The sequence below is a fragment of the Chroicocephalus ridibundus genome, chromosome 10 (genome assembly GCF_963924245.1).
Source record: "Chroicocephalus ridibundus chromosome 10, bChrRid1.1, whole genome shotgun sequence".
Classification (NCBI taxonomy): Eukaryota; Metazoa; Chordata; class Aves; order Charadriiformes; family Laridae; genus Chroicocephalus; species Chroicocephalus ridibundus.
Window position 1 is genome coordinate 8,384,797 of NC_086293.1, and position 26,751 is coordinate 8,411,547.

Genomic DNA, 26,751 nt, shown 5'->3' on the forward strand with positions numbered 1-26,751 from the left:
TCTGCAGAGAGCAGGGCGCCACGGGATGCCTTCCCTCACAAGAGGTAACCATCCCAGCTTTCCTGCATTTGTCTCTCTCTGGTACAGACCTACAAGCAGCAAGGCAACACAGTGCTGAAGATGGGGGATGCGGTGATCCCCTACCACGACGGTTTCAAGATGTACATCACCACCAACATGCCCAACCCTCACTACAGCCCTGAGGTCTCCACGAAGCTCACCCTCATCAACTTCACCCTCTCACCCAGGTACCTGCTTACCCCATTAGCTGCCAACAATGCTCAGCCTCATTCCTTACAGTCCTCAAGCCTTTAGGCTTCTTGCCCCCATCGTCACCTCCATGGCTTTTGTTGTAGTGGCCTGGAAGACCAACTGCTGGGACAAGTGGTAGCTGCAGAGCGGCCTGACTTAGAAGAAGCTAGAAACCAGCTAATTGTTAGCAATGCTGAGATGCATCAGGAGCTGAAGAAGATAGAAGACCAGATCCTGTATCGGCTCAGCACTTCTGAAGGAAACCCCGTAGATGACTTAGAGCTTATCAAAGTGCTGGAGGCGTCCAAGATCAAGGCAGGGGAGATCCAGGTCAGAGGTGGAGGTGCTCTTTCCCCCACTGCTGTGCATCCCCTGCCAGCGCTGCATTAACCATGACGTCTCCTCTGTCCCCAGGCCAAGGTAATGGTGGCGGAGCAGACAGAGAAGGACATCAACATTACCCGCCTGCAGTATGTGCCCGTTGCCATCCGCTCGCAGATCCTCTACTTCTGTGTCTCGGACCTGTCCAACGTGGACCCCATGTACCAGTACTCACTTGAGTGGTTCCTCAACATCTTCCAAATGGGGATCAGTAACTCCGAGAAAGCAGGTGCCCGTCCGGGACATCCCCCTCCCTTCCCCTTCCTTACTCCACATTCTTGGCTTAGTGGCAGCAGAAGCTAGGACACCTGCAGAGTCAAGGCAAACATCCCTGCTTGCACTGGCTCTCAGCATGGGCCAGAGCTGCCCCCAGTTATGCCCACACAAGGGAAGAGAAGATTTGGTCGCAGCCTGTCCTCTGTTCTCATCCCTGCTACTTCTCTGCTGCCCGTCTGACCAGGCGGGAGGGATGTTAGTGCCAGGGCACAGGCAAGGTACATGTGCCATCCTGGTAATGGCGTGGCTCTGCTTGTCACAGAGTCACCTCCACGCACAGGTCCTGGCTGCTGGTGCCGGGCTGAGGGCAGCTCTCCCCACCCGGCAGCACGTGTTAGCCAGGTTGGTGGTGACTGGGCCCGTGTAGGCTGCCGTGGGGCAGTGTGGGCTCCCTCCCAGTGCTGGGGCAGTGTTTTCTGCTGCGTGCTGAGTCTCACGGCCTTGTGCTTTCACAGGGGTTTCTGTGCCTCATCTGTATTGACAGCGACATCTTTTTTTTTAAATTTTTTAATTGCCTAGGTTGGAAGGGACCTTTCAGATTATCTAGTTCAACCATCAACCTAACTCTGACAAAAACCATCACTAAACCATATCTCTAAGCACTATGTCTACCCATCTGTTAAATACCTCCAGGGATGGTGCCTCAACTGCTTCCCTGGGCAGCCTGTTCCAATGCTTAATAACCCTTTCATTGTAAAAATGTTTCCTAATATCCAATCTAAACCTCCTCTGGCGCAACGTGAGGCTGTTTCCTCTTGTCCTATCACCTGTTACTTGGGAGAAGAGGCTGACCCCCACCTCACTACAACCTTCTTCAAGGTTGTTGCAAAGAGTGATAAGGTCTCCCCTCAGCCTCCTTTTTTCCAGACGAAACACCGCCAGCTCCCTCAGATGCTCGTCATAAAACTTGTTCTCCAGACCCCTCGCCAGCTCCGTTGCCCTTCTCTGGACTGTTCTTCCTGGGCAGGGTACAGGTGTGCCCCCCCGATGAGGCACCAACATCTGACAGGCAGAGCACCCTCCACGCCACCCACAGCACCCACCACCCTTGTCTTGTCATTGCCTTTTTTTCCAGACACCCTGAAGGACCGGATCATGAACATCAACAACTACATCACCTTCAGTCTCTACACCAATGTGTGCCGTAGCCTGTTTGAGAAGCACAAGCTCATGTTTGCCTTCCTGGTTTGCGTCCGGATTTTGATGAATGATGGGCAGATCGATATGGTGAGCAAGTCACCTTGGTCCTTCGATGGGATGCCATCAGAGCAACTCAAGCCCAGCTTGTTCAGTCCCCTTGAATAGCACACCGGGGTGGAAGAGGAGCTTGTTCCCTGGGGCTGGGGGCAGGATTGCAGGCAAACCCGGGGCCTCTCTCTTCATTCAGATCTCAAACCTTTCCCTGTGTCTATATGCAGAACTGCCAAACCTGAATCATCCGCAGCTTTTGCGAGTTTGGTGCCAGACTGCTGCAAAGGTTAGCCAGTTCAGAGGGAGCAGGTAGGGATTAGAAGACAGAGAAAAGCTAGTGGGAGCTGAACAGTGATGTCAAACTCAGCAGACCCTCCAGTTCACTTACTCGTCAACACACACACCTGGCAGGAGAGACAGCTAGAAAGTTGTTACAGGATTTTACTTGGATACGGCACAAATCCACGTGCCTCAGGCCCAGGCAGGTAGGCTATAATCCATCATCATGTCCTATCCTGTTCCCAGGATGAGTGGCGGTACCTGTTGTCAGGAGGGACCATAAAGGAGATGTGGGAGAACCCAGCTCCGGCCTGGCTGTACGAGAGAGCGTGGGGAGACATCCTGGCCTTGAGCAACCTGAAGAATTTCTCCGGCTTCGCCAGTGATTTTGCAGCCAACCTTGAAGCATTCAGAGCCATTTTTGACAGCCCTAAGCCTCACAGGCAAGCGCCGCCTGCTTTGTCAGCTTAGCTGTACAGCCCCCCGGCAGGTAACGGGAGACCACAAGGAGCCGAAACAGCCACAGCGCTGGCTCTGCTCACAGTCAGTGCCGTGCCACACAAGGCATCGCCTTGTCTCCTCGAGGGTGGCTCTTTCCTCTGCGTGTTGCTTGCCCAGGGCAGAGCCACACGACGCCTTAGCCCAGCAGTACTTGGCACTTCCCCAGCGGAAGCAGCTCTGGTTTGCCTGCTGCTGGTTTCAAAGCTATGGACAACAACTTCAGCCAAGTGACTGAAAGGTCCTTGTCCCTTCTGAAACACCAGTGGCAGCTTGGGGGCTTCCTGGGGGGCTGCAGGGTCTGGCACATCCCCCCCCAGAATGCACCTCATTGCTTTGCAGAGAGCCCCTGCCTGGGAAGTGGGAGGCTGAGCTTGATGCGTTCCAGAAGCTGCTGGTTCTGCGGTGTCTGCGGGGAGATAAGATCACCAACGCCATGCAGGACTTTGTGGCGCTGAAACTGGATCGACGCTTCATTGAGCCGCAGGTAACAAGCCAAAAGGAAGCGCTGGTGGGGCCAGGAGTGGATCGGGAGGCCTCGAGCTCGCTGTAGATGGGCTGTCAGCAGTGCGAGTGCTCGTGCCTCTCTCCAGCTGCGGAGAGGGGCTGCACCAACAGTGTCCCCGCAGCTGGGGAAACACTTTTGTCTTAGATGAGGGTGTTACGGTTTGAGAAACTCACAACAACTTATTGTCATTTAGACAATTATTCTATCACCTGATGACCCCTCCCCACCCAGGAAGGAGAATTGGGAAAAAATAAAGAAACCCGAGGGTTGAAATATAAACAGATTTAATAGAATAAGACTAAATAATTAACATTAATAGTGCTAAAGAACCACTACTGATCCCAATACCAATATGAAATATACCGGGATTATCCTCAGCCCATTCCATCAGCAGGAAGCTGTGCGTTCCCAGCAGGGACAGCAAATGTGGGACACTGCGAGTGCTGTGGCTTCGGGAGGAAGGGACGGGCTCAGGGTTCTGGCACCAGCAAGAAGTTCTCTGGGTCGCAGCCATTAAGGGAGAGAGAATTTTGCAGCAAACTTTCTAATTTATATTGAATGTGACATTCATGGTATGAAATAATCCTGTTGGCCAGCTTGGGTCAAGTGTCTGGGTCTTGCTCCTCCTCGTTCCCACACCTGGCAAGCTGGAGGACACTGAGACCTTGAAACCCACACACCATAGCTGGCTATAAAGTAAATACACAAATTCAGACACTAGAATCTTCTAGAATCTTCTAAAAGTGCAGTTTTCCCAAGCATTAGAAGATAAATTAGTCCCGTGTCGCTCAGACCAGGACAGAGGGATATCCTACCTATTGTCCGCCAGTTAAACCACACTGGGAGGGAGCAGATAGTGCAGGCGTACGAGGGAAGAGTTTGACTGACAAATGGGAAAGCGGTCACTGCCCAGATCGTAATGCTGCCAGAGGAGAGCTGTACTAGGCCCTTATTGAACATATTTCTGGCCTCAGCACCCAAGAGCACACTTGGAGAGGAGCTGGAGGCCAGGCGGGGTGAGGAGGTGCTGCACATGGTGCCACTGTGGCCCCTCTGCTCTGACCAACTTTCTGTGTTGCAGACCACTGACCTCTCGGTCGTCTTCAGGGAGTCCACTGCCACCACCCCGCTGGTGTTTGTTCTGTCCCCAGGCACTGACCCAGCTGTCGACCTCTACAAGTTTGCTGAAGAAATGAAGTTCTCTGAAAAGCTGTCTGCCATTTCTCTGGGCCAAGGCCAGGTAAGCTGCTGGTGCTGACCTGGGGCAGCACTGCCTTGTCGGTGCTCCCAGTGATCTCGCCTAGCTCCAAGGAGGTGGAATACCCTTCCAGCCCAGTGTAAACACCCTCTTGCCTCAGGACCCTCTCCCGAATCCATCCCTACTTCTTCTGTTCCCTCCACCCTCCCATGCTGTGACGCACAGGCTTGCAAAAGCTGCAGAAGGCCCCTTGCTGTGCCATCAGACAGCAAAGACCGAACTGAGCCATGGGGACAAAGCCAGGCTGTAGCTCTGGAAAGTGGTCCTTCCACCCAGCAGCTGTCTCCCTGTCCAGCTCAGCAGGGCGCAACCCACCATGGACCAGGGTCTCTGAGCTCTTCTCGTCTGCCTCCTCAGGGCCCCTGTGCTGAAGCCATGATGCGCAATGCCATGGAACAGGGCAACTGGGTCTTCTTCCAGAACTGCCACCTGGCCCCCAGCTGGATGCCTTCACTGGAGAGACTGGTCGAGGGCATTGACCCCAGCAAGGTGAGCAGCCTGCCCACTCAGAGGATGACAGGCAGGAGGCTGGAGCCCTGGGAGGAGCCCAGATCTAGTTCCATCCCATCCACAGGTTCCCCATAAAACCAGAGGGTCAGTGCAGGAGCAGCTGCAGGGGCTGTGCCTGCACCCTCTGAGCGCTTGCTGCCTTCTGCATTTCCAGGTGCATCAGGACTTTCGTCTCTGGCTCACCAGTCTGCCAAGCAACCGCTTCCCTGTCTCCATCCTACAGAATAGCTCCAGGATGACCATCGAGCCCCCCCGTGGGCTTAAGGCCAACCTGCTCAAGTCCTACATTAGTTTCAGTGATGACTTCTTGAATTCTTGCCCCAAGGTAAGACCCAGGTCGTGCTTTGGTTTGCTGTCCCAGCCCATGCCTGCTCCAATGTTGATATTGATCCTCTCCAGGCATAGATCTTCCTTTCCACTAGAGCTCTCGCGTGCTAGAGGTGGGCTAGTGGTATTTCTCCTAAGCCTACATCTACTCTGTGATGGCCAATTAGGAGTTTTGCTTTGAGAAACAGAAGCAACAGGATTGTGGAGGCCTGGCCTCAGGCACTTGCAGCTCTCTTTAAGCAAGGGAGCGGGTCACAGCCTTCCCCAGCACAGCAGCCTGACTGAGGTTTCCACCTCTCCAGGTGGCACTGCTGAATCGGCACATCTCCTCTGCCAGGTCACCACAGGAACTTACCCCATCCAAGGATGTCTTCTCCCAAACTGAGCACCTCTTCCCCTACCCACAGGTCACAGAGTTTAAATCCTTGTTGCTGTCACTTTGCTTCTTCCATGGGACCATGCTGGAGAGGAGAAAGTTTGGGCCTCTGGGGTTCAACATCCCCTATGAGTTCACGGATGGAGACCTCCGCATCTGCGTCAGTCAGCTGCAGATGTTCTTGAGCGAATACACTGACATCCCATACAAGGTAAGCGCGTGAGCTGGCCCCTCCTGCGGAGGGAACAGGCTCATGACGCACGTGTGGGTCGGAAAGCCGTGGTGGGCTCCCTCGCAGGTTCTGAAGTACACGGCTGGGGAGATCAACTACGGCGGCCGTGTGACAGATGACTGGGACAGGCGCTGCGTCATGAATATTTTAGAAGATTTCTACAAGCCTGAGGTTCTGATTCCTGAGTTTGCTTATTCTGAATCGGGGATCTACAAGCAGATCAGTACCTCTTCTGACCTTGACGTAAGTACTCAAGTAACAAATTGCAGCTCATAGATCCAGGGGGATCGTCATAGTGCAAAGGGGACCTACTCCTCCCTGAAACCCACTGCGTTTCCAGTTCCCTGGGGGAATATAAGTTGGTAAGAACCTGGGGATTTTCAGCTGCTTTCAGGAAGCTCTGTCTGTTTCAAGCAACAGGAGGAAAATCTTGTCCCTGTGCACAGGAGGTGGTAGCAGCTGCCACCAGAGTTCCCCAGCTGAAAGCTTTTGTACTCTGAATCATTTCGATACCGCATACCTAAAGTACCCCAGGAGCCCTGCAGGAAGCTCACTGTCAAGATGCCCGTTCTTGAAGCATGTGCTTGCTTCCACACAAATGCAATTTAACTCCCCAGCCAGACCACGAACTGTGGCCGTGGCCTCTGCTCAGCCACCAAACCTGGCTCAGAGGAGCTGCCACCCCCTCAGCCTCCCCGGCAGCCCGACTCCCGTGTCAGCCAGCATTGCTCAGGCCACACAGAAGCTGTCCCTAAGGCAAAGCTGCGAGTTAGGTTTCCTGGCTGTGACAGGAGACAAGGAGCTGTGTAAAACTTGGATGAATGAATCTCCAACACCAAGACAAGGAATAGCTCTGAACTGAACCTGCAGGGCTGTCATCTGCTGAGTTTAGCTTATCCAGCAACCCTGGCTTAGTCTTTTCTTTCGGGCCAGGCCCATAGCAGACCAAAGGGCCACCACAGCTTTATGCCTGTGCTCTTGGCCTCACAACCTACGTGGATTCCTCTCCAGGGCTACCTCCGGTACATCAAGAGCCTGCCGCTCAACGATAGCCCAGAGCTCTTTGGTTTACACGACAACGCCAACATCACCTTCGCTCAGAACGAGACCTTTGCTCTGCTGGGGGCCATTACGCAGCTGCAACCCAAGACCTTCACAGTGGGAGGACACAGCAGGGAAGAGGTGGGTGCCCCAATCCCGTCGGTGGTCTGGCAGCCAGTGCCCAGCGTGGGCAGCGAGCACAAACACCAGCTCTCATCAGGTGCCACCATGGCACTGCCAGCCAGGTGTTGACTCTCCCCCTTCTCAGCAGCCGTGGCCGGGAGGATGCTCACCGACTTGCTGTCTTCCTTCCAGCTCGTGGAGGAGACCTCCAAAGTCATCCTGGCAAAACTGCCTGCCCCCATGAACCTGCCAGAGGTGATCCACAAATACCCGCTGCTCTACGAAGAGTCCATGAACACAGTGCTGGTGCAGGAGGTGATCAGGTAAAACCCCTGTGGGATCATGTCCTGGGACAGGTGGTCCCTTGGGGCACAGCCAAGATGTGTAGGCCCCTTGAGGAACCTCATCGCTGAACGTGGCAGTGGGGTTGCCAGCCACAGTAACAAATGTTTTGTCCCAACCAGAGCCTTCAGCTGATCCCTGTCCTCCAGGGACTGATCAGTGTCTCCATCTGCTATTGTCAGCAATCCAGGGGGGCAGCCGTGAGACCCCCTTTAAACAGGAATGGGGCTGGGGGTTACAGGGAGGAGCTTCACTCATTGTGCAGAGATCCAGACCCTCTCTGGACAGACGTGGGCGATAAACCACTGCACCGAGTCGCTCTGATCCCTCTGCTCTTTCTCTGTAGGTACAACAAGCTCCTGGAGGTGATTGCTCAGACGCTGAAGGATTTGCTGAAAGCTCTCAAGGGCCTGGTCGTGATGTCCTCTCAGCTGGAGCTGATGGCCAGCAGCTTGTACAACAACACCGTCCCTGAGATGTGGAATGCCAAGGTACGTGCCCCAGCCAGCCCAGCTGCCTGCAGGAGCTCACCCGAACAAGGGGAACGGGTCATCAACCGCCACAGCTGAACTGGGCTGTCTCACATGGAGCTGGCTCTTGCTCCCCTGGCATGGAGGTGTCTCTTGCCTAGTTCAGCTTGTAGTTGTTCCCAATCTGGATGAATCCCTGGGCTTTGGGCAGCTATCAGCAACTGGGGCACAAGGTCCCGGATGTCCTTGCATGCCTTCAACACCTTCTTCTGTGGGTGCCCCACAGGCCTACCCTTCGCTGAAGCCCTTGGCATCCTGGGTGAACGACTTAGTGCAGCGGATTGAATTCCTGCAGAAATGGATCAGCCACGGGATCCCCTCCGTGTTCTGGATCAGTGGGTTCTTCTTCCCCCAGGCCTTCCTCACCGGGACACTGCAGAACTTTGCCAGGAAGTACGTCATCTCCATCGACACCATCTCATTTAGCTTCAAGGTCAGTAAGTCAGCCAGAGGCTCTGGATTTTTCTGGATTTTTTTAAAAATCTGCTGCTAGAAGGCCACAAAGGCAGCAGTTCCAGCCCTGACCTGCCCAAGAGGTGAAGCCACTAGCTGCCCAGCTGCCCATGGATCCCATCATCCCCTTTGTGCTTAGATATACCCACCCACACTGCCAGACACCTCTGGAAGGCAAGGAGAGATGTCTGTGCCTCTGCAGACCTGCTCACGTCCCTCTCCAGAGGCTCTGGAGGTGCCAGAAAACCCAGCCCAGCCCATCTGTGTGCTGGGACAGGCTCCCCTTGGGCAGCGGTGACATAGCCAAGAGCTGCTTAAGGGGGTCCTTGGGGCTGAGCCTCCAGGGACACCTTGATCAGGGCCCTGGGCCTGCTCTCCTGCGCAGGTGATGAAGGAGGCAGTGAGCGAGCTCACTCGCCCTCCCGATGAAGGCTGCTACATCCACGGCTTGTTTCTGGAAGGCGCCCGCTGGGACCCTGCTGCGTTTCAGTTAGCAGAGTCACGCCCCAAGGAGCTCTACACAGAGATGGCCGTCATCTGGCTGCTTCCTGTCCCCAACCGCAAGCCGCCAGCCACCGGCACCTACCTGTGCCCTATCTATAAGACTCTCACTCGCGCAGGTAGGTGCCCTAAAGACAGATCTCCAGAAGCAAGGGAGATGATATTTGTATTTAGAATCATAGAATCATAGGGTTGGAAGGGACCTCTGGAGACCACCTAGTCCAACCCCCTGCCAGAGCAGGGTCACCCAGAGCAGGTTGCACAGGAACGCGTCCAGGTGGGTTTTGAATGTCTCCAGAGATGGAGACTCTACCACTTCTCTGGGCCACCTGTGACAGTGCTCTGCCACTCTCAGGGTAAAGAAGTTCCTCCTCGTGTTTAGGCGGAACTTCCTATGTCCAAGTTTGTGCCCGTTACCCCTTGTCCTGTCACTGGGCGTCACTGAAAAGAGCCTGGCCCCATCCTCCTGACACCTTTAAGTATTTATAAGTGTTGATAAGATCCCCCTCAGACGTCTTTTTTCCAGACTGAAGAAACCCAAATCCCTCAGCCTTTAAGAGAGGTGTTCCAGTCCCCTAACCATCTTCATAGCCCTTTGCTGTCCCCTCTCCAGCAGTTCCCTGTCCCTCTTGAACTGGGGAGCCCAGAACTGGACACAGACTCCAGGTGTGGCCTCACCAAGGCAGAGTAGAGGGGGAGGATGACCTCCCTCGACCTGCTGGCCACACTCTTCTGGATGCAGCCCAGGATGCCGTTGGCCTTCTTGGCCACAAGGGCACATTGCTGGCTCATGGTCATCCTGTTGTCCACCAGGGCTCCCAGGTCTCTTTCCACCAAGTCAGGTGGAAAGGTCTCTTTCCATGATTGTAGAAGCAGCCTGTAAGGGCAGCCCAGGAGAGGCTGCAGGAGTTCCTCCTGCCACACCCTGGCATGGAGCAAGGCACTGTTGGCTGAGTCTGGCCAGGGAGAAGATTTCTTCTGCTGTGATTGTGGAGATGGAGACACCGGGCACCCTGGCTGTGCAGCAGTGCCTCTGGGCAGGCTCTCCTCAAGCCCACACCCCAAAATGCACAAGCCTGTTTCCCCCACCCCTGCTCAGCCTGTCACCTAGCACAGGAATGGGACAGGGGATCTCACATGGGACACCCAGGTCAGTGTGCAGCAGCAAGGGCTGCAGTACCACCCTTTTGCCCTTGCTTCCCCCCTTACAGGCACGCTGTCAACAACAGGACACTCCACCAACTACGTGATTGCTGTGGAGATCCCAACAGACAAGCCACAGAAGCACTGGATCAAACGGGGCACAGCCTTGATCTGTGCACTGGACTTCTAGCCAGAAAACCCACCCAGCCCAGGAAGCCATCCCAGCTGAGGGCCTGAGCCAGCCTCCACCGTCCTGCACAGAGGTAGGCAGCAGGAGCCAAGAGCTGATTGCCAGCCGGGTGCTCCCCCTCTCCCCTGCCCCCCAAGCTGTGTCAATAAATTGAGCTTGACTCGACCAGCATCCCATTCACCCGGTGTTATTGCAATCCCCACAATCACCTCAAGTTTTTAGCACCACAGCAGTCGCGGGGACAATGTGGCCCGGAGCAGGCACTTGGTGCTCCTCGCTGTACACATGCCCCTCTCCCTTCCCTCGCACACCTCTCCTTTGGCTGGCTGTTACAGGATAGCTTTATTCCTTCAGACAGATCCGTTATTTACAGAACTTGATATTAGACACAGCAAGAGACAGAAGGATTTTCTTCCCTTCAACAAATACCAAAAGAACAGTTTCATTCCATAGTCAAGATCTGTACAAATTTGCACATTTGCAAAATTCAGTCCTCTCCTGCGGCAGCCCCCCTTGGCCCAGCTACGCCTCAGGACACCTCCGGAGAGAGGTGCTGACCTCTGGCTTCTGCGATCGCTCCTGGGGAGAGGCAGGAGAAGCCCGTGTGCAGGAATGCTGGCAGGAGGCGGCAGGCAAGCTCTGGGTTAGCAGCCACGAGCGGCTTGGGCAGCTTTGGGCTCCCTCCACTGCTTCCAGCCACCCCTGCACTCCCCGTCCTGCCTTGGGCATTACAGCACACACTGTCACCTCTCCCCACCCTGACGGGCTTCGCCAAGGGCACCAAGTGACTCCACACATCCAGCATCCACCCCAGCACCGTGCCCAGCAGCACCGAGGCCACCCTATGAACTTGGTCTGTTCATAAATCACGGGGGTTTCTCTGGGGACTGGGCCTAGAGCAACCCCGCATGACCCCCAGGCACTGCCAGGGCCACAGAGCTGGTCCCCCAGGGAGCAGCCATGGGAGCAGAGCCATGCGCTGCCCCCCACATCACCATGGAGGGCTGGGCATAAGGCCCAGCTCCAGGGATAAGCCCACTTGTCCTCATGCGGCAACAGAGCTGCCACGGCCCAGCGGGGAGCAGTGAGGCAGGGCAAGGCAGGACTCCCTGGCCACGCATCGGCCAGCTCTGGGGATTAGATGCAGGAGAACAGGCTCTGTCCAGGAGCCGTCATGCTCAGCAACGGACAAAGCCTGGGTCAGAACTAAAAATGAGTTTGGGGAAGGGAGGGAGAGGGATAGAAAACAGACACAAATGTCCTATGGAAGCACAGAGCTGAAGGCCCGGACGCAGGAGGATGCAAGCCACAGCCAGCTGCGGCCAGCACAGCCTCACGTCGGCACCACCAGTGTTCCCACAAGCCAGACCTGCCGCCGGCTGGGTGGGCTCTTCCCCTCCTGCCGCAGTCCTCAGCCATGGCACCGAGACACAGGCCCACGGCGTCTGGGAGCTGCTGTGGCACTGTTTGGCAGCTGGGCACTCCAGCTTGCCTTCTGCTGCAGCTGCAGGGACTCCCCTCAAGACAACGCGTTTTCACCTTTCGCAAGTTGGGCTCAGAGGAAAACCTGATTTCTCTTTGTCCCCCGTCTCCACTTCGGCCGAGGGTTTGTTGCTGTGGTCCCACTTCCTTGGGCAAAGGCTAACATAGATCCAAGTGCCACTGCCCAAAGTCACAAAGCCCAGCTGCTGCTTCTCAGTCTTGACTCCCAGGCTACTGCCGCTTGGCTTTATAGGGGCGGGAGCGTTTCCGGCGGTCCGGCTTCCTCTGCTTGTGCAGACGGCCGATGCTGACCCCCTGCCGCCTGCGGACAGAGATGTTCTGCTCCACGAGGCTTGCCAGCATGCCTGCAGGGAGAGAGGCAGACAGACATAGCCCGTGCTGGAGTGCTGGTACGGCCCATGCCAGAGTACAGCCCTCCCTCTCTCATCCAAAACCACCAGTGAGCTCCTCCCGAGACTATAAAATCAGAAGGACTCAGTGGCTGCCCAGACTGAGCGCTACCCTGGGCAGAAATGGAGCAGGGCTGGGTGAGCTGCCCAGGCTCCCAGCTGCTGCTCTGCCACGCTCGGTGCAGCCCCCGCAACTGAATCTGAACCCCATGTTCCAGCCACTCGGCCACACAGCACGGCTCACCCTCCTGCGCCAGCATGGAGATGAAGGTACAGATGAACTCGTCATAGTTGTGGGTTCTCCTCTGGTCATCGATCTACAAAGAGATGACAAATCCACAAATAAATGGCTGGCAGGGAGAAAGGAGAGCTCAAGGCTGCCAGGGGGCAAAGAACCACCCTGCCTGGCCCAACCCACAGGCCAAAGAGACCACAGCAGGAAGGGACCAACCTCCCAGCCCGGCTCAGGCCAGCGCACAACTGGGACTGTCTCCATCCCAGTTCAGACGCCTGCAGAAAGGGCAACTGGGAAGAGGAGAGGGTGGGCAGGGAAGAAATCCTGACAGGCCTTGAGGCAGAGACTCCCCCCTTCCTCCTGCCAGTGCTGATGTTCAGCTGTGGCCCAGCTGCAGCGCTACACCATACTCCTCAAGCTCATTCGTGCTGCCCAGCGGCTTCGGTCTGTCCTGGCCTGAGCTCTGCCCCACAGGGCTGTCTGGTAACAGCAGAGGGACCCCAAATGCTCCCCATCGCCATTCTCAGCTGAACCACTCTCCCTCCACTTTGACATAAAGACACCCCAGACAGAAGTCTTCAGGGAGCTAAATCGACAACACAAACAAGCCATCAACAAACACACCTTGAATTTCTTCCTCTTTTCCACCTCTTCCTTCAGGCAGGCCTCGTAGTTTGCAATCTCTGCTTCCACGCACTTCAGCAGTGCCAGCAGCTCCTGCCAGGATCAAGCAGAGCAAACGTGAGCAGACAAACCCCTGCTGCAGCCCAGGAGCCAGCGGGGGGAGCTGGTGGGTGTTCCTCTCTGCACTGAGAAAGGGAGAATTCATCCGAGCAAAAAACACTTGCCAGGGGAAAAAAAAGATCAGTTCATGGTAAGGAATTTCTGAGTCAGAGGGTGATCCATCAGCCAGACAGCACTAGGGCCAGCCCCAGGGGAGCTGGGTTCTGCCCCAGCCTGGCCCAGCCCCGTGTACCTGGTTCTCTGGGACCAGGGGGAGAAACACCCCAGGGCCTGGTTCTTCTCAGTAACAAAATTTGAAGACTTCCCTTTTGAGTAAAACAGTCTCTAGCCAGCTCTCCTTCAGAGAGACCTTGATGGACTTGTGCTGCCTGAGCCTGGTCCTGTCCCTGGCTGGAGGGCGCAGACAGGCAGTAAAGAGCAGGCTGGGATTTGGGGGCGCGGGGTCCCACCAGCCTCTGGCCCAAAGAAGAGCACAGCACGTCGAACGTCTCAGCTGCAGGAGACAGTGGCTCTGCCCACTGCCACGGCAAATGTCCCCAAGATGATGCAAGGCACAAAACCTGCACTGCCCTGTGCCCCAAGGCACGGCTGCGGCGACACGCGAGTGGGACAGCGTGCACATGCGGTTCGGTCACTGCTGCTGCGTCTCTGGGTGAGCACAGGGAGCTCCACGTTCCCAGGGCTGTCGCAGCACAAAACTCACCTTGGGAGAATACTTTTCCCCCCCAGGGTGATCACTGGTCCTGCCAAGTCCCACCTTCTCTTTGCTGTCACTGGCCTCACTGCCCTCCTTCTCGTCCAGTTTGATTGCGACCGGGGCCTCTTCACCGGGTTTGATGGAAGGGGGGGAGCTTTTACCCCCATCTGCACACAGGGGAAGGAAGCGTTAAGAGCCATCGGAAAGGACCGGTATCCACTCCTTAAATCAAAGGACACTGTCCCGTCACCACAGGGGAGATGCCACCCCCTGAAAAGCTGGCAGACACCTACCTGCAACAGCCAGCGGGCAGAACACACCATCCTCTGTGAGGTGCAGCAGGCCAGTGCTGATAACGGGCCCCAGGTCCCTGACAGCCCGGTTGTAGCGCATGCAGTCGACGCGCAGCAGGCCGTCCTCCTCGCCGAAGAGCACCTTGGAGATGTGGGAGGTGACAGGGCTGGAAGGACGGGTGGGGTTGGCCGAGCGGATGGGAGAGCGCAGCGGGGAGTTGAAGGCGCTGCCGATCTCTGAGGCGGTGTCTGTGCTCTCATTGCTGGGGGTGGGAGAGGGCTGGGAGTGGGTAACCACCGCCACAGCCGTACCCCCGCTGCTCGTCTTGATGGACAGGGGAATAGAAAGATCCTTTTGAGATTCCTTCAGCTTCTCAGCCAGGACGTTGATGGTGTTGGGCTGGAGAACGGAGAGCTGGCCATCCGCAGCTCCCGCCACGTGCTCTTGCTTTACCTGCCCTTTCCTTTTGTACCTGCCCAGGAACACAGCAGAGAAGGTGAGCAGCTGGTGGAAGGAGATGGGGGCCCAGTGCAGGCACTGCCAGCTCCGCACTCAGCACTCCAGGCTGTCTGCTAGGATGAAGCGAGGCCTGCAACATTTCTAGGTCACCCCCACTGCCACGAGCTTCTCTGGCAGGCACCCAACCCCACCGAACCACTCAGCTGCAGGTAACCCTACGCAACCGGGGGCACAGGGCGCTGTGTACCCCTGCTCTTCTTCCACAGGCCCCAGAAGCAGCCTTGCTGTGACCCCACCTTCCTGATCTTCACAGCAGCCCAAGCACACCAGAACTGTCACCAGGAGCTGATCTGGCAATCGACGCTGAGGAACTGAGGTTCCCCAAAGCTGCTGCCAATACAGTTATACTTGGGGCAGACAAAATTCAGGGTTGATTGCGAAGAGCTACAGAAGAGCTTTACAAAATCCAGTGAGTGAGCAGTAAAACAGCAGGTGAAGAGGAGAACAGCCGTAACTGCACACAGAGGTACAAGCTCTAACACAGTTAATGGCGCTCAGGAAAGAGATCTGGGAGCCACCACTGGTGATTCTACAAGTGTTAGCTCCCTGCCCCCCATCCCTCAGCTCAAGCTGTCACCTGATGGCCGAGTTGGTGTTACGAACTTCCTCCTCATCATCATCATCGTAGTCATCCTCATCGTCCGAGTACTGCTGGTGCTGTCGGACTGGGACCCGGCTGCGACCCACTCCTGCTGCAAGGTCTTCTTCCTCCTGCAAAACACCGTTGCTGATGGCCTGCTGGCAGCAGGGCAAGGAGAAAACACGTAGCAGACACATCCTCGGTCCAGCTGAGCACTGGGTCTTGCCTCTTTCAAGAGGAGATGGGGGACTCTCCCCAGTGCTTGCTCAGTTGGCCTACGTTAACGCTAACCTCTTTTGCCAGGTCAGTGCTTACCCTCTCACCTTCCAGCCCAGGTCAGCACAAGGGCGGGCAGGGGAAGGGCTGAGACTGGCTGACGGAGCCCCATGGAGGTGAGGGACTGGAATTGAAAAGCTCATCTCAACTCAGGTATGCTGCTGGCCTGGAGCTCCAGCCTACCTGCATGGGGGACTTGGCGTAGTTGTGATTATCCAGGAAGGCTGGCAACCTCTGCACGATGGGGTTGGGGTTTGCTGGAGGCGCCCCGTTGATACTGCTCGCTGATGTCTTTGCCACCTGTTTGGATTTGTTGGGTGGGCTCTGTGTGGCCGCAGGGTGGCCCTGGCTGGCAGGCTCATCGGTGCCATCTGCCATACAAGCATAGCACAGCTGTTCATGACCAGCACCATCACATTTTACTCAATGTCCTCTGATACCCCATGCCCACTCCATGTAGCAGAAGAGCTCTTACGCTCCACCAGACCATCATACCCACTTCCCATTCCACCTACAGCCGTCACCAGTGTCCCTAAGCTTAAGCCCTCCCATTTTCAAGCTCTGATCCCTCCAACACTCCTCCCAGGCACAGAGGCATCCACCACACCCCAGCACAGTGCACATGGAGCTGGGCTTGGAGAAAAGAAAGTGAAGCTGACCACAAAACTGCCTCAAGCTCCAAGTCAGCCAGCCGGCGTCACCAGCCTGTGCTCGCTCCATGGCAGGCCAGGCTGGCTGGCTGGCAACACCACTGGTATGGGGGTCTACCTGGATGAGTGCTCTCTGGAGTCACGGTCTTGCTGCTGGCTGGCTTTGCCTCTTCTGGTGGCTGAGCCTCCTGAGACTTCTGGGTCTGGATCAGCTCAGGCTGAGTTACTCGGATCAGCTTGAAGACAAATGACAGGTAGAAACTGAGCGCTGGACTGGAGTGACCCAAATACATCCCTCCCATTCAAGCACTGCAGAAGAACTCATGAGGGTGAGCCAGCCACCAAATGCCCATGTGCACAATCAACTGATAATGCCATGGATAACCTCCCAGGTGAGCAGTAAAACGCCAAGCAGCAATCCTAGTTATCGCCTCTTCCCAGAAGACATTTACCAAGGAAAAAAAAAAAAAAAAACAACAAAACAACAATATCCAGGGCCCCTACAGCACAGGGAGATGCCCTGAAAACAGAGCCTATTCCCACCCCAGGCTCACACTCTCTCAAGCTTGTGCTGTCCTACCTGCTGCAAGGCCTCCAGCACAGTCTGGCGGTTCATCTTCAGGATGTGCAGTTTGGACTCGTACTTCATCCTCCGATCAGGCACCACCGCCATCAGGTTGAAGCGGATGTCGTGGTACGGCTCCCTGCAGGAGGGGATAGCAGACATCAGCCGCAAGCTGGCAGAGGAAAGCCCATCTCCCAGCAAAGGGGGGGTCAGCAGGCCACCAGCCATACCCCACACACCTTTCCAGGGAGCACCTCCCCTGCCCTGGCGTTTAACACCAACACACAGGAGGCTTTTCCCCCAAAACCAAGTCAACCGCAGGCTGGCTGAAGAATCAGAGCAAAGCTGCTTCAGCCACAACACAAAACACCCTTCACAGAGTCACAGGTTGGCTGGGGTGGGAAGGGGCCTGTGGAGGTCATCTGCTCCAAGCCCCTGCTCCAGCAGGGTCACCCAGAGCTGGTTGCCCAGGACCATGTCCAGATGGCTTTTGAGTATGTCCAAGGATGGAGACTCCACAACCTCTCTGGGCAACCTGTGCCAGTGCTCGGTCACCCTCATGCCCAAGCAGCCAAGAGGCCCAGCTCAGGACCAGAAGCACCATTCCTTCTCCTATGGACTCAAGCTAACAGGCACCTAATCTGGCCACTCTTATTCTTCCATGGCCATTTGCCGGGACTCTGCATCGTACAGAGTGCAGCTTCTCTGCATGCTTTGAAGGCAAGCAAACTGTAGGCAAGAGAAGGCAAGGAGGCAGCACATCTGCACCCCTCCCAAGCAATGTTCTCCACCCACACTCCCACAACTTGTCGCACAAAGATCACAGTAGAAATAATCCAGGGGAAAATAGCAAAGGGCCAGGGCCCATGGACCGTGGCCTGGTACATTACCCTGCAGTGGCCAGGCCAATGCGCTCCATGATTACTCTCCTGGCTTTGTCTGTCCATTCCTCGTCATCAGCCCACGGCCCTGTGATAATGAGACAGAGCTGGAATTAGCAAAGCAGGCCAAGGCTCCTGCTTCAGACTCACAGAGCGGAACCTGCTGTCCCCACAAAAGGCAATCTCACAGCTCCCAAACATACCAGGGAACAAGTCAAGAAGGGGCCCAGGAGGCAGAAGGACCACACTGTCAGCCCATACAGTGGAACACCCTGCTTCCACCTTCTGAATGGACAATGTGAGTTATCTGCTGGGCAGAAAGGTAAGTTCTGCACCCTACAGACCACAAGTGATTCACAGGCTCCGGGCTCACAAAGTCCAAGGAAATCCCAGGTCTTGCGGGGATCCACCTGCCACTGGATCTAGTGCCATGCTTAAGAAACCCAAGTACATGAAGTGGGTACCTTACCAAAGGGCCTGACGGACAGAAGCAAAGTCCTAGCGGGGATAAGTAAGTGAAAGACAGAACTAGTGGTCAAGTTGTAAGAGAAGGGAGTAACCTGAGCAGCCTGCTGGGATCTGTGTTGGGACCTTGTGCCTCAACACTCAGCGGCTATTTGGCACAAGGAGAGGGTAAGGAGGAGACAAAGCCTGCTCGCAATACCAAGTTATTTCAGAGCTGCAGAAAGACATCATGACCCTGAGCAACTGGGGAGGAAAATCAGAAGGCTGGAAAAAGCAATGCAGTGCATTTAGAAATAATTGTCTTCCAGACACAGTCCCCAGCGCATAAACTCCAAAATGAGCTATCAAAACTCAGGACAAATCTGTGAGCCATTGGAGCAATTCTGCTCAAACATTAGGCAATGCTTAGTGGCAATGAAAAATAATACATGCATTTGGACATACCAGGATGTCTATTCAAGTACATCAACAACTAGCAACAGGTGGACTCTTACCATGGTCAATGGGATAGACCTTGAGCCCATCCAGCTCAAACAGCCGTCCCTTGATGGGGACATAACTGACAAAATGAAAAGCCTCCATGGTTCGCACAGCGCTGATACCATTCTGCTTTTCCGGCAAGTGCCGTGGCTCTGGCCTGGAACAGCAAAAAAGGCGTGAGGTCAGAGGAGAGCCTGCCTCCTCCAGCGAAAGCGGGGTGCAAGAGGTTCCCCTCACTCACCTGGCATGGCTGTTATGGGCCTTGGCCAGCTCTGGGGCATTGCCAATGGCATAGCCTTTACTCTGCAGCAAACAGCAAGAGAGGAAACAACTGAGAAGTGACAGGAAACAGCCACACCAGCTTCACCCACCGGCTCCCCACTCCCGCCATCCATACACAGGACCAGGAGAGCAACTTTCAGGCACACCCTCTGTTCTGCTGAGTTACAGGTAAAACCCAAGATGAAGATAACACACAATCTCTGCGAAAGAAACTACGGTTAGAGAGAAACACAGACTTCAAATAGGTCTGAAGGTAGGAGAGAGGACTTCTGATCACAGACTTAGAGAATGCACCTAGGCTAGGGAATAACACAACAGAAGGCTCAGAGCTGTGCCCAGTGTAATGGGACCAATGCTCTGAGTAAGGCAAGGCAAGAAGATGAGAAAGAGCCAATAGTGATGTAGCGTACAGCCACGAAGGGCTGGAAAGGAGCCACCTCGTTAGAGCATCATCCCGAGAGGGGAGCGAGAGGCAGATTCACATGTGCCACCCATGCACAGCCCTGCACACCCCCGCCCTTACCTCAGGGCTGAATCCTTTGGTGAAATCCTTCATACGGCTCAGCGTGGGACCGAGGTCGACATTGTTGCAGTTTAGGAGGACGCTCAGCAGGGCGTGGGTGGCACAGGAGTTGGGGATCAGCTGGAGGGTGACACAAGGACCATCTTAACCAGCAGGAACAAGGCAACCCTTCAACAACCCCTCAGTGTCAACCATAATCAACTGAAGAGTGCTGATGCAAGAACCACTTGTGAGAGCAGTGACTTGACCTCAGCTCTCAAAGGGAAGAGGGAGGTCAGTCTCGCTTAGTGAGCCACACCATGCCCCCATGAGCACTTGTCACAGCACAGGCCACAGACAGGCTCGCAGCCCCCGCTGGATTCCCTCCAACCCAGAGCTCAGGGCAGAGACTCCCCGGAAAGAGGGAGAGTCTCCCAGGCAAGAGGAGTGCAGCTTCTCAGTATGTTGCTTCCCTGCGGTGTCACACAGGATGCCCACATACACACTTTCCCCCTGCCTCCAGCCTACCTGGTGAGCAAAGAACATGTTATTAACGATGTCATCGTCGATCACCGACGTCTCATCCACCAGGGTAGAGACCTTCCGGCGTGATCTGCGCTCCTCAATCCACTTGAACAGGAAGATGAACCCATACACAGGGCTGTGGAGAGAAGTCAGCAGCTGCATCATTTTGGATGGACCACATCAGTGGGGCTGCTCTGCCCAGCGCCAGAAACCTTCTGTTTCAAACCACAGGCAGAGCAAAGACAGAGGAAAAGCAGAACCACCAGCCTCATCTTTCAGGAAGTGACCATCCCTGCCGCAAGTCCCCCCAGCCCCACATTACCAAGGACACTCTCCTGTGCTGATGCTCTGGGCTCAGACAACAATCAAGCTTGAAAACTCTGGGGGTTGACAGGTCTTAAGAGACTCGAGACAGGGAAATGGAAGGTGAAATTCACCTCTGGATGCTGACCAACCTTCAGCATAGTGCCCGACCACCAAATGACCTCGCCTTTTAAATACGTGTTGTACTCATTTTCAAGAGGAGTTCAGACAATGACTTTTAAGAAAGTGACAGCCTCAAAGCCATTTCAAAGCACTGAGACAGGGAGAAAGCTCACGCTGCAAGCCCACTGGTTGGCACTGCACTTCTCCATGGAAGAAGGGAGATGAATCCCTTGACGTATGTCCCCCACCTGCCCCACAGGGTCTTTCTCAAGGCACGAGATTGCCCGTCTGCCCCAAACGTGATGAAGCACTCCTGGTTCATCACTTACAACGCTGACCTCCGTGACCAATGAGCTCACAGGGTCCCTTCTGAATGCCCAGCGATGAGTTCCTAGGCCTACAGATGCGTTCTGCTTAATAAAACCCATACTTTCATGTCTGTGACTTACCCTTGGCATTTGCTCTGCAGATCATAAATCTCTTCAACCTGCACTCCCTTGACCCCTGCAAACAAAGGGCAGAAGCTGCTGTAAAGCCCACCAGAAAGGAATAGGGGTAATGTCAAACACAAAACCAACTTCCCAGGAAGGCTTCTTGCACTCACCAAAATCTTCTACCAGGAGTGTGAAGAGACCTGGAAAGGAACAAAACCAACAGGTTACTTCTAGGTAAAGGGCACAGAGAGGAAATGTGCTGCCAGCAGCCCCTGAAGGTCCCACGTGGTCCCAGATCAAGGCACAGGCAGAAAAAATGCAGCAGAGAAGCACTGGGATCACACTGACTCCACAGCAGCAGAGCTGTTGAGCCCTGGCTCGCTACAGAGGTGCTCTGGCTCCCTTCATCCCCATTTGTCATCCTCTTCCTCAAGAGGACCTGAATCAACCTTCTCCTGCCAGAGCCCAGTGAAGCTGGACCCACCTTCAGCATCCTGACCCACTTCGGATGCCATGCCAAGAAGTAAAACCCCACCATGAACAGCAGCAGGGAGCACCCAAATGGCACACACTCCTCTAACTGGAGGGAAAGGCAGCCGAATAGATCACAGGATATTTTTAAAAAAGGCAATTTATGTTCTTGTTACTGAAAGACAGCCAGTGAAGAGAAAGCCAGCTCAGAGCAACAGGGCTGCGGGGAAGTATGAGGGCCGAAAGGCTCGCCGCCTTCTCCCTCTCTCCTGGGGGACCAAATCCAAGAGCCTGTCTCCAAGTGACTACAAAATTCCCATTAGAGAAGGACATAACCAAGGATATAGACACAATGGCAAAGAGAAGAAAGATTATTAGACATCAGCAACTGAGCAGCAGCTTCTGCTCTGATGCCATAGCAAAGGCAGTTGGCCCAATTTTTAGGCAGTCCCCCTGCATGCACAGTTAGCAAGCTCGAGACTGGAATAATAAAGCTGCTTCTTTCACTCCCATATAAAGGCTGCTGAAAGCCTGGGAGGAAGGCCAGGGAATATCAATAAGAAGGACTCAATCCTGAGAAACATCCCTGTAAGCAAAGGATTTAAGGAACCTGATGTAAGTGTCTCAATCAAGAAGGAAAGCACCCAGGGGGCTTCCACACCAAAGTTAAAATGACAAAAGCAGGGAGGAAACTTCTGGGAGCAAAAAGTCTCCATTAATTTAGCAGAAGACATCATATTTCTTACAAAATTGTCTATGGGAAGAAACACGCTATGGAAATAACATGCTTGAACCAGTGACAGCCTCCTCGCTGTGTAACGCTGTTACACCAAACCCCAGCTCCTTTCTGATACGGCTGTTTTTGCTCAAAATTGTGGAGGGCTGTGTCATACAGGTGACATCTACAGAGACTTCAGGCACTGCCACAGTCTCACTGTCTTCTTTGCAGCAACCCCCTTAGAGCAAGTGCTCCTTGCAGATCATAAAGATCTTCAGATGTTCCTTACAGCCATGGTTCTTGTTCCCTCCTTACATAGTGTCCGTTAGGGAAGCCATGGTTCTTGTTCCCTCCTTACATAGCGTCGGTTAGGGAAGCGGGTGTCACAGCTGTTTACCGGTAGAGTCTCTCAACTGTAAAAGCTTCCACAAAGGTCAAAAGCCTCGCTCACTCTCCAGTTTCAACAATTACAGCCCACTGATCACAACAAAACACATGTGACGCAAGATGTGAACCGTATCACAAGCTCTGCCTTGCAGCCAGTGAAGATTTGCATCAGAGCATGGCCTTGCAAACACAATCAACCGTAAATGCTGAAAGCAGCACGGCTCCTGCAGGTACCACCAGAAGGAGAAGACCAAGCAGGACTTCCAAGTTTGCTGTGGCTCAGCCCAGAGCACTCCTGCATCTCTGCGGCAGTCCTCCAGGACCGTGCAACAGACTGGCAGGGCTGTACCAAAGGAGATGGGAAGTCAGCCGTCGCGTGTTTTCATCCTGTCTGATCAACATATCCGGGGAGTCGGAGGGAGGATGAAGCCAAACTTCTCCGAGCGCACCATGAAAGGACAAGAAGTGATGGGAACAAGCTGAAGCAAGAGAAATTCTGACTACACACCCAGAAACAAACAATTCTTCATTACCAATGTGGTCAGCCCTGGGACCGGGCCTCGGAAATCTCCTTCTTGGGCATATACAACTAGACATGGCCACAAGTAAGCTGAACTACCTTTGAAGTCAGCTCTGCTTTGGGCCAAAGACTTCCAGGGGTCCCTTCCAACTGCGGTTTTTCTCCAATTCATTTCAATATTTCGTATTACCTCAACGTCCATGAAAGGCACAGTCCTGCTGCTGTGATCACTCCTGGAACACCCGAAACCTCCATCCCAAATTATGTGAGTTGGATGGAGGAAACATTCTGGTGTGCACAAGCACACACAATACTATGCCAGCAGCCTGGAGGCTCCCCCCTCCACCAAGCAGCCACAGCAAGACAGCTCAAATCTAGATCTACCGACCCTTCCTCACCAGTAAAGCACCGCGAGCTTTCACTCCCAAGCCCCATGGCGAGGGCTGGGCAGCTTATGGCGTGTGCTGAAGGCTGAGAGCAGAGCACGGGTCATTCCTAACCACTGTCCCAGCTGCCACCTCTGCACCTGAACCTCCACACATCCGAAGGAGTGCAGGTGTGGTATGCTGAGAGCCTGCCTCTGCCTAGACAGCTTATCTTCCAAGCAAATAACCTTCTCTCCCCAGTGTGAGAATCCAAACCATGTCTTGTCTTCAGCATCGTCGTGATGAAGAAGACGGGGGAGGATGGGAACAATTTCAACAATTCCCAAGTACCAGTAAAAAGAGAATAAAGAAGAGCAAGTTCTGGGCTGACTGGGAGACCGACAGCAGACAGAATCCTTCTCTGAGTGCAGGAAGACAAATATAATGCCAGTGGTCCAATTTCCTCACGCACAGCTTCAAAAATACACCACCACATCCAAAAGACTCCTGTCTCAGAGGACACCCCACATTGCACTTCGGCCATTCAGAGATGTTAAAGCAATGCTCAGCCAGTGTCGCAGCTGACAGCAGCTTTGGCCCTCAAATCCTAACTCGCAAAACAAACTCTGGGACTCCACCACAGAAAACACTTTCTCCAATGCGGCGGGAAGAGGATACCCATGACCGTCCTGCTACCGGCAGCTCAGGTGCCACACCAGGCTCTTCAGAACCTTTCCTGGACTACCTGGGGGAGAGGGTTTGATCCACCTGCTCAGCTGCAAAGCGATGACAGGATCTGACATGCACAGGACGGAGGTGACACCCTCATGTGCTCCCGAGTGACACAGGTTGTCCTCAATTGTCCACAATGGGGCAATCACCAGTCAGAGCTGTTTCTGTAGCAAGGGGCATCCCATACGCTCACCTCTCCGTGTATTCCAGTGATATTTTGGGGCGTACTTGCAAACAAGGGGAATGCTTCATGCCACAGCCTCGCAGCATTTCAGATGTTTTCCACAGACCCCTGGGTTTATCAAACCACACATGCACACACAGAGGAGTCCATGACACCTCAGACCCCATGTACAAGTCCTGACAGAGCCGAGGCCCCACTCCGAGCCTTCACAATGCTCCTGGCAGCCCTGCTCACCCCATCCCTGCCCTCATCCTGCACCCCTACACCTGGTCTCTTGATACCCCCTTCTCTGGCTGCCCTACACCCCCATAACCTTTCCCTATGCCTCCCTGGGCTATGTCCCACACACCCTGACCCCGCACAGCCCCCCTTCCCCCCAGGACCCACACTACTCCTGCCCCACATACCCCTCCACCCTCCCCTGCCCTCCCAATCCTCTGCCCACACCCCCAGGCACCCCCTCACACGCATTAGCACCTCTCCCTGGCCATGGCCCTCCTCTCCTCGCGCCCCCTCCCCAGCCCCACTTCCCACCCCATATACTCCCACAACGCCTGTCCCCCTCACACCCCCATTCTAGGCCTGCACCCCAGAACCCTGCCTACACACCCCTCACTTCACCTGGACACCCCACACTCCCAGCCTGCCCCTCTGAGACTCCCCCAGACCCCGACCTGTCCCTCACAGCCCCCCCACGGCCCAGGCCCCGGCTTGTCCTCACAAACCCCCGTCCCGTCCCTCACAGACGCCCGGCCCAGGCCCCAGGCCCAGCCTGCCCCTCACAGCCCCCCTGGCCTAGGCCGCAGCCCCCGGCCCGCCCCTCACAGCCTCCCCCCCGCCCCGGCGCCGCCCCCGCCGCTCACCGGGGTCGCTCTCCAGCTCCAGCCAGCCCTTATTCATCTTCCCGCGGGCCGGGCCGCGCCGCCATGTCCGGCTCCGCCACCCGCCCCGACTCCGGTCCGGGCCCCGCCGCCGCCGCCGCCGTCGCACCGCCCCTGCGCGTCATCGCTGCGCGACGCCGCGTGATGTCAAAGCGCGCCGCGCCACATCGGTCCCCAGGGGGGTGGCGGTGGTGGCGCCACAAAGGGCCCCGCGGCGGCGGGGGAGGCCTGGGAGGGCCCTGTGGGCCGGGGCCTCGGCCTCTCCCTGCCCCGCCCCGGGGCTTCCTCTAAGACTTGGGCTCGACAGCGTGGGCCGCCGCGTGCGGCCTGTCGTGAGGGACCTGGAACTGGGACATACACCTAGGCCTGTCGTGAGGGGCCGGGGCCTGGGCCTGGGCCTGGGCCTGTCGTGAGGGACCCAGGCCTGGAACTGGGCCTGGGCTCAGGCCCATCGTGAGTGACCCGGGCCTGGAACTGGGCCTGGGCCTGGGCCTGTCATGGTCAGGTGGAAGGGCTCCTGCTGAGGCTAAGGCCAACCATAACGTCCCTCACCCTGCCAGCAGCTCCACTTACACTGTCACGGAGGCTGGAGGGCTCCCAGGGGGAGCGGGTGCCCCTGTGCTGCGCTTCCTTAGGAAGTGGGCTAAAAATAGGAGCCGGATCCCTGGCTGCGCTTGTCCCCCCCACCATGGCTTTGTTCTGCGGCTGTTCCCACACACGCCCTGTCCTCCAGCACTCCCTTTGCCCCGCTCCTGTCCCTGGGACAGGGCTTGCCCAGCAGCACCAAGACCCAGGCAGGGCTTGTTCCCCTCATACAGAGGAGCCTCGGGGGCAACAGCGCTGTACCTGCCCACCAAAGTTGTCTCCTTCCACCCCCCAGGTTGAGGGAGGATGTGTTCATTTAGCCCCTGGAAATTTCTAAGGGCTCCGTTGTCTGGTTATCATGAGAGACAAGGCTGGAACGTGAGCCCAGCAGAGACCCGCTCGCAGCCCTGACAAAAGCCCTCCTACTCCAGCCTTGCTGATGTAAAACTACCCCAGAGGGCCAGGCCCAGCCACCGCAGAGATTTACGGAGATTTACCAGGAGGGGGAGGCTCTTTCAGGGACTGGTTTCTTCTGGTCTTTGTTCCTGCTCAGTTTGAAACACCACTGGCCTGTGTCACCTCCAGTCACCGCAGTTCACCTCAGGCCAGGTCCCACAGGTAGCAGAGGTCCTGGGACCCCTCTCGATGCCTCCCCGGGGATGGGCAGCCCAGCCCCGGCTCTGCCAAGCACAGGGGGTTGCTCAGAGGGCAAGAAGGTGCAGGTATTTCAGCGGTGGGGCTCATTGCAAGTGCTTCAGAGCCATTAAATCCAAGCCCTGAGGAATCAGACTTCTGTCTCTTATTTCTGGCCTTAAACCCATGTCCCTCCTTGTCTCTACTTGTTGCTTATCGTTCCGTGCCCCCCAGGCCTGCCATTAACTTAATCCATGTGCTTGGCTCCAGTCTGGCACGTAAATCTGTGCTGCTGGCTCTGCTCCGCTCCCTGCAGGACATGTCCCAGCCCGCCAGCCCCACCAGAGCCCTCCCATCCCGAGAGACACTCCATGCAGGCGCTGTGAGTTTGCAGGAGAGGTGGGGTGGGGAGCTGGA

At 55.6% G+C, this 26,751-nt stretch overlaps 2 protein-coding genes across 3 annotated transcripts in view; one reads left to right on the forward strand and one right to left on the reverse strand.

Annotated features, from left to right (window-relative positions):
- DNAH1 (dynein axonemal heavy chain 1) overlaps nucleotides 1-10,529 on the forward strand; it is an 83,460-nt gene extending 72,931 nt beyond the window's left edge. The window contains exons 66-82 of the mRNA XM_063348172.1: nucleotides 88-248; nucleotides 357-582; nucleotides 667-862; nucleotides 1,985-2,136; nucleotides 2,626-2,822; nucleotides 3,220-3,364; nucleotides 4,467-4,625; nucleotides 5,001-5,132; nucleotides 5,308-5,478; nucleotides 5,888-6,067; nucleotides 6,155-6,331; nucleotides 7,100-7,270; nucleotides 7,445-7,575; nucleotides 7,941-8,085; nucleotides 8,351-8,557; nucleotides 8,963-9,197; nucleotides 10,290-10,529. Coding sequence (XP_063204242.1) covers nucleotides 88-248; nucleotides 357-582; nucleotides 667-862; nucleotides 1,985-2,136; nucleotides 2,626-2,822; nucleotides 3,220-3,364; nucleotides 4,467-4,625; nucleotides 5,001-5,132; nucleotides 5,308-5,478; nucleotides 5,888-6,067; nucleotides 6,155-6,331; nucleotides 7,100-7,270; nucleotides 7,445-7,575; nucleotides 7,941-8,085; nucleotides 8,351-8,557; nucleotides 8,963-9,197; nucleotides 10,290-10,411 — 2,907 coding nt within the window. The 3' untranslated portion in view covers nucleotides 10,412-10,529. The remainder of the gene's footprint in view (nucleotides 1-87; nucleotides 249-356; nucleotides 583-666; nucleotides 863-1,984; nucleotides 2,137-2,625; nucleotides 2,823-3,219; nucleotides 3,365-4,466; nucleotides 4,626-5,000; nucleotides 5,133-5,307; nucleotides 5,479-5,887; nucleotides 6,068-6,154; nucleotides 6,332-7,099; nucleotides 7,271-7,444; nucleotides 7,576-7,940; nucleotides 8,086-8,350; nucleotides 8,558-8,962; nucleotides 9,198-10,289) is intronic.
- Nucleotides 10,530-10,718: 189 nt separating this feature from the next.
- BAP1 (BRCA1 associated protein 1) lies at nucleotides 10,719-25,230 on the reverse strand. Of its 2 annotated transcripts, none has more exons than XM_063348001.1 (17): nucleotides 25,099-25,230; nucleotides 21,029-21,058; nucleotides 20,874-20,928; nucleotides 20,002-20,134; nucleotides 19,495-19,614; nucleotides 18,931-18,992; nucleotides 18,704-18,846; nucleotides 17,754-17,832; nucleotides 16,879-17,002; nucleotides 16,417-16,534; nucleotides 15,832-16,019; nucleotides 15,370-15,503; nucleotides 14,273-14,745; nucleotides 14,040-14,146; nucleotides 13,163-13,255; nucleotides 12,548-12,620; nucleotides 10,719-12,258 (listed from the first exon to the last, which is right to left on the reverse strand). In XM_063348001.1, exons 1-17 carry the CDS (start codon nucleotides 25,133-25,135, stop codon nucleotides 12,125-12,127), a joined length of 2,103 nt encoding a protein of 700 aa, XP_063204071.1. In that variant the 5' UTR covers nucleotides 25,136-25,230; the 3' UTR covers nucleotides 10,719-12,124. The 2 variants fall into 2 exon arrangements, with proteins under 2 accessions (XP_063204071.1, XP_063204070.1); XM_063348000.1 differs by having other exon boundaries at nucleotides 13,986-14,146.
- Between the last annotated feature and the right edge of the window lie 1,521 nt (nucleotides 25,231-26,751).